The 4,871-nt window shown below is 39.6% G+C and overlaps 1 protein-coding gene across 1 annotated transcript; it reads left to right on the forward strand.

The window, feature by feature from the left end:
* Positions 1–3,061: 3,061 nt before the first annotated feature.
* On the forward strand, positions 3,062–3,822 carry LOC121764922. The gene is made up of 2 exons (XM_042160956.1): positions 3,062–3,417; positions 3,501–3,822. The coding sequence occupies exons 1-2, from the start codon at positions 3,082–3,084 to the stop codon at positions 3,717–3,719; spliced, it is 555 nt and encodes a 184-aa protein (XP_042016890.1). The 5' UTR covers positions 3,062–3,081; the 3' UTR covers positions 3,720–3,822.
* Positions 3,823–4,871: the final 1,049 nt, after the last annotated feature.

A 4,871-nucleotide genomic window follows, 5' to 3' on the forward strand; every position in this document is an offset into this window, starting at 1 on the left:
GTGAAACCCCACTATATAAGTGAGTTATAAGCCTAAACACTTTGAGCTAACATATACAAAAGAGGGCCGCCACTGGATGTTTAGGGAGAAGAGTCAAAAAGAAAAAAAATAATAATAATAAAAAGTAGAAAAATGAGGTATAAGCTGGACGAAGTCCAGGAAAAGGAGGTATAAGCTGGACGAAGTCCAGAAAGAAAGAAAAAAAAGAGAAAAAAAAATTCTAAGGGCAGGTAGCAATAGTAACCTGACCCGGGAATGAAGGGAAAAGAAGTTGTAGGAAGGAGAAACTCTCATAACCCAAAGCATTAGTGGTGTGGCAATGACTTAAGAATGATTATCTTGACGTTAGTAGGTTATCTTGACGAACTGACAGACCGATTAGGTAGAAGAAGGGAAGGGGAGGATTTGGAGACTGTAGACGTTCGGATAGACCTTAAGCTTGTGGGGACGGTTGCCTAAAAGTTGAAACTGGTTCATGCATTTCTGGTTTATTTTCTTAAAGTGTTTATTTTCTTTGTGGTCGAGTCCGTTAATGTGTCTAGGTTTAGAAGTTTGTGTCTTTTGTGTGTCTGTGGGGTTGGTCATAGGATAACCATGCATTGAGATTCGCCTTATTCCTTTTTCTTGTCTTTATACTTGAGGACAAGTATGGTTTAAGTGTGAGCAGATTGATAAGGCTAATTTCATGCATCAGTTATGGGGTTAAATTCAACAATTTACGGGGTCTGACACATCTTTTAGGCCAGGTGTAGAAGAAATCGCCAGGTCCAGGAAGGAATGAAGATAATCGCCTGGCGAAGGAAATTGGCGAGAAAATGAGCAGAATGAAGAAGAATTGCCAGACGGAGGAGATCATTAGCTGGAGGGCAGACCGGAGAATTCAAGAGAAAAGCTTCTAGAATATCGCCTCTACATCTATAAAAGAGAGAGCATGCAACATGAAGGAGAATGAATTTTTGGCTCTGAGCTCACTTTCACACACTTCTACACACACTTGGGGTGATCGGAAATCTAGGGATTTTGGGGTCATTTTCTGTTGGTTGTTGTGCTCCACCGTCCTCGTGTAGGGCGAAGAAACAATTTATCTGTTGCTTTCGTTTTAGTTTTCTGTTTAGATTTCTACCGAGTCTTCGCTGTTCGAAGCTCAGCTTTCGTTGTGTTGTTGAAATCTCGTTTAGCTATCCATGGAATTTCTATTTTCTGTCATGAATGATGCTGATGTTGAGGTTTGTTTGTGTTTGATTCTGAGTTTGTGGTTGTTTACTTGAATGGATGTTTTTCGCACTTGATCTGGTGAATTGGAGTTAAATCGTGGTTGAATTGTCGTTGATTGGAGTGGGTCTGTTGAATCGGAGCTCATGGAGTTGTTTTTTGTTGTAGTTTGGTTCAGATTGCTTGGATCCAGAGTGGATTAAGCATCGGACGTGTGGATCTGAAGCAGAGTTGGTTGATCGTGCATAAATCTGATGGCTAGTTTCTGTGTTTCTGTTTACTTAGTCTAGTAGATGTAGATCTGTTCAATTTCCGATTAATCGCCAGTTTCCGACGTCTGAATTATGTTGTTCTGTTTGATTCTGGGTTATTACTCTATTTTCTCCATGTTCGAGCTTGAATCAGGTGATAAGATGCAGATCGTTATTTGTTAATTTCAGAATTAGTTATTTGCAGCTTTTTATCCGAACTTTACTGTTTTGGGAAATGGTCCACACTGCTCGTTTGATCTCTGTTTAGCTAGATTAGGAAGTTGTTTACTAGGTCGAGGAAGTTCGTTTGAGATATTGAAGTTAAGATGATGTTCCATGTCCGCATGATATTTACAGTTTCCTAGGTCTAGTGTTAGTTTTCATTTCCCAGCCTAGTTATAATTTTCTCAACCCAAAATTGCGTGGCAGCAGCCAATTCCTTTTCCATAATCTTTTAAATGCCTTCTTACGTATCCATCTTCGTGGGATCGATCCCTACTTCCCTGTACTAGTTCATAGTATAGCGGGTTGAGGGTTTTGAACGCGGAATTTGTGTGTCCGACGACCGAGACTCCCAGGATCCTCTGAGTTCCTAGACCTTGTGACCTAGCGGATTCTCTGGGCTTGAGAGGCTTGACCTAGCACAAAAGCACACACTTTCTCTAATACCAAGCTTTCAAGCGTGCTTAACAGACGTTACGATGCAAACAAGGTTTTCCATATTATCCTTGCCTTTATGGGGATCATGTTGTTTCTATTTGGTGTAATTGCAGGGAAGATACTGTAATTCCATATGTTAGGGATCATGTAATGCTTATGTTTATGTCTAACATTAGCTGTTGGTTACTTCTGATGGTCTTCAAACAATTTTGTGTTCCCTTTTTGTGATTAAATGTGTAATCATTAACTCGATTACTTTGGAAAAGTGTGATTACGAATATGTTTCAAGATGGATAGTTGATTATTAAAATTCTATAGTTTGTATGTACAACCCGAAATATATGTAGCTCACATCTCCACTAAAGAAAAATGAGGAAGAGAGTAACTACTGAAAATTAGTGAAAAGAAATAAAGAGAAAGTATTATTATGGAACTGAAGAAGAAGAAGAATAAACTTGAGGACAAAGTTAAATCCAAGAAGAGAGCTTGGGAAATAGTTACAGAATGAGGAAAGAGAATTGTGGAAGAAGATAGGGCATTGCATTGAATTTTTATTACTAATATTTATTTTTTAATTTAACTTACAGTGATAAACAGTGTACCATGCTATCACCGTATTTTAGGCCAAGTGCGTACAGGTATCATGACCATGAAACAAGCCATGGCCACTCTATTATTTTTGTCCCAACTTTATAGCATGTCACTGCCGACTACTGTAATTAAATGCCTTATATTGACTCGTAATAGGTTTTAAGAAATTTGCAAAACAACCAAATCATAGTGCATATTTATGAGCACTTATTGGAAGCAATCACCCCATATCTCCTTGGTAGTTGGCTGTCAAGTCACGTTATTAATACACCATAATAACCCTATAGACAATGTCAATAAAAATGATAACTCCTTGCAATTGAACACCGACAACTTCATAGCTTTGGTCTTGATTATATACCCAAATATGGTTCTCCCCATCCCTCGCCAAAGTTCATTCCTTTACACAGTAAACTGGACTCCAACTCTTGACTTCACGCTAGTTCAGACGTTGATGCGGCTGAAAAAGAAACACGGGTGGGACGACACCATTTTCCCATGCTATTTCTTTGTGGAGGCACAAGGTTTCATCGAGGAGAAGCTTGGATATGCGTTCAAGTGGGAGAAATTGTATGATCGACTACATTTTCTAGAACTTCGTTACACAACGTTCAATATCATCCTTGATGTGCAAGGTACTCTATGGAACTGTGACGAAAACTCGATGGTGATAGTCGATCATCACTTGGAGCCTCTAATGAATGTAACCTCAAATCTTGTTATTATAATCATTTGATCTCATTTGCATGACATTTACTAATATTTGTTCTAATTTTGTCATAATAGATGAACCCATTGACAGCTTTTTATAACCGGCGAGGTGAACCAGCGTACAATGAGTTGACGATGAAAGAAGTGAAGGGGCACACCGTGATCAACATATCTGATTCTCCCTCACCACCCATGATGGAGAAACTCAAAGCGTGCATGTCACCTCTGGTCGGCGTAAGTTATTTGATGAAGATGACATCCCGTGGTGATGGAAATCCATGGGTTCCATCCTAAAACCAATTGGTGATAGGAGGAGAGGCCCATGAGACTTATATAGTGGATTAAACTCTTTGTGTACACCGATGTGGGATATTTTTTATGTTCATTTTATGTTTCAATTGCCAACACCCTCCCTCAAACCCTTCAAGGTGAATCTTGGAGGGGTTGGACTTTTTTTTTTATGATCAATTGGACAATCGGCCCAATTTTGTTCCATTAGTTGGACCACTGGCCCAAATTTTCAGCCCAGTTATACTGCTGGGTCAGTCATTTTTTCGGTTTCAGCCCAGTTATACTGCTGGGTCAGTAAATTTTAGCCCACAATCGGTGACCCGCTCTGATACCATGATAAACTAGGTAAGGATCGGTAGGGAAGAAGAGATTATTATTCATTCATATGATAATTGTCATACATAAGGTATTACTATATAGGCCTAACGAGAGCTATACAAGGAAAACAAATAAATTTACATTAATTGGTATCTTCTATGATTGGCAGGATATATTCTTCCGTGATCTTCCGTGATTGAGAGCCGATTCCTCGTGATACTCCGAGATCTTCTCCAACACTCCCCCTCAAGTTAAGTAACGGGATTTCCGATATTTAACTTGCATAACACTTCTCGAAATGATTTCGAGTTCACTGCCTTAGTCAATATGTCCGCCAACTGGTCTTCGGATTTGACATAAGGCATTTCAACTATCTTTGCTTCAATATTGTCCTTTATAAAGTGCCTATCCACTTCCACATGCTTAGTACGATCGTGTTGAACTGGATTCTCAGAGATACTTATCGCAGCCTTATTGTCGCAGAACAGCTTGCAAGTTTGAGATGAAAACATCTCCAACTCCCTCATGAGTTTCCGAAGCCACAATAATTCAGTTAATCCACTCTTAATACCACGAAACTCGGCCTCTGCACTAGATAGTGCCACTACCTTTTGTTTCTTACTTCTCTATGTTACGAGGTTTCCTCCCACAAACGTGAAGTATCCCGCGGTGGATTTCCTATCATTAGGATTTCCAGACCAATCAGCATCAGTAAATCCATGTATCTGTAGGTGCCCGTGTTTCTCAAATAGTAACCCGTGTTCGACAGTTCCCTTTAAATAACGAACAATCCGTAGAACTGCCTCCCAGTGTTCTTCTTGGGGTGCGTGCATAAAC

Source organism: Salvia splendens, chromosome 14, assembly GCF_004379255.2.
Source record: "Salvia splendens isolate huo1 chromosome 14, SspV2, whole genome shotgun sequence".
Classification (NCBI taxonomy): domain Eukaryota; kingdom Viridiplantae; phylum Streptophyta; class Magnoliopsida; order Lamiales; family Lamiaceae; genus Salvia; species Salvia splendens.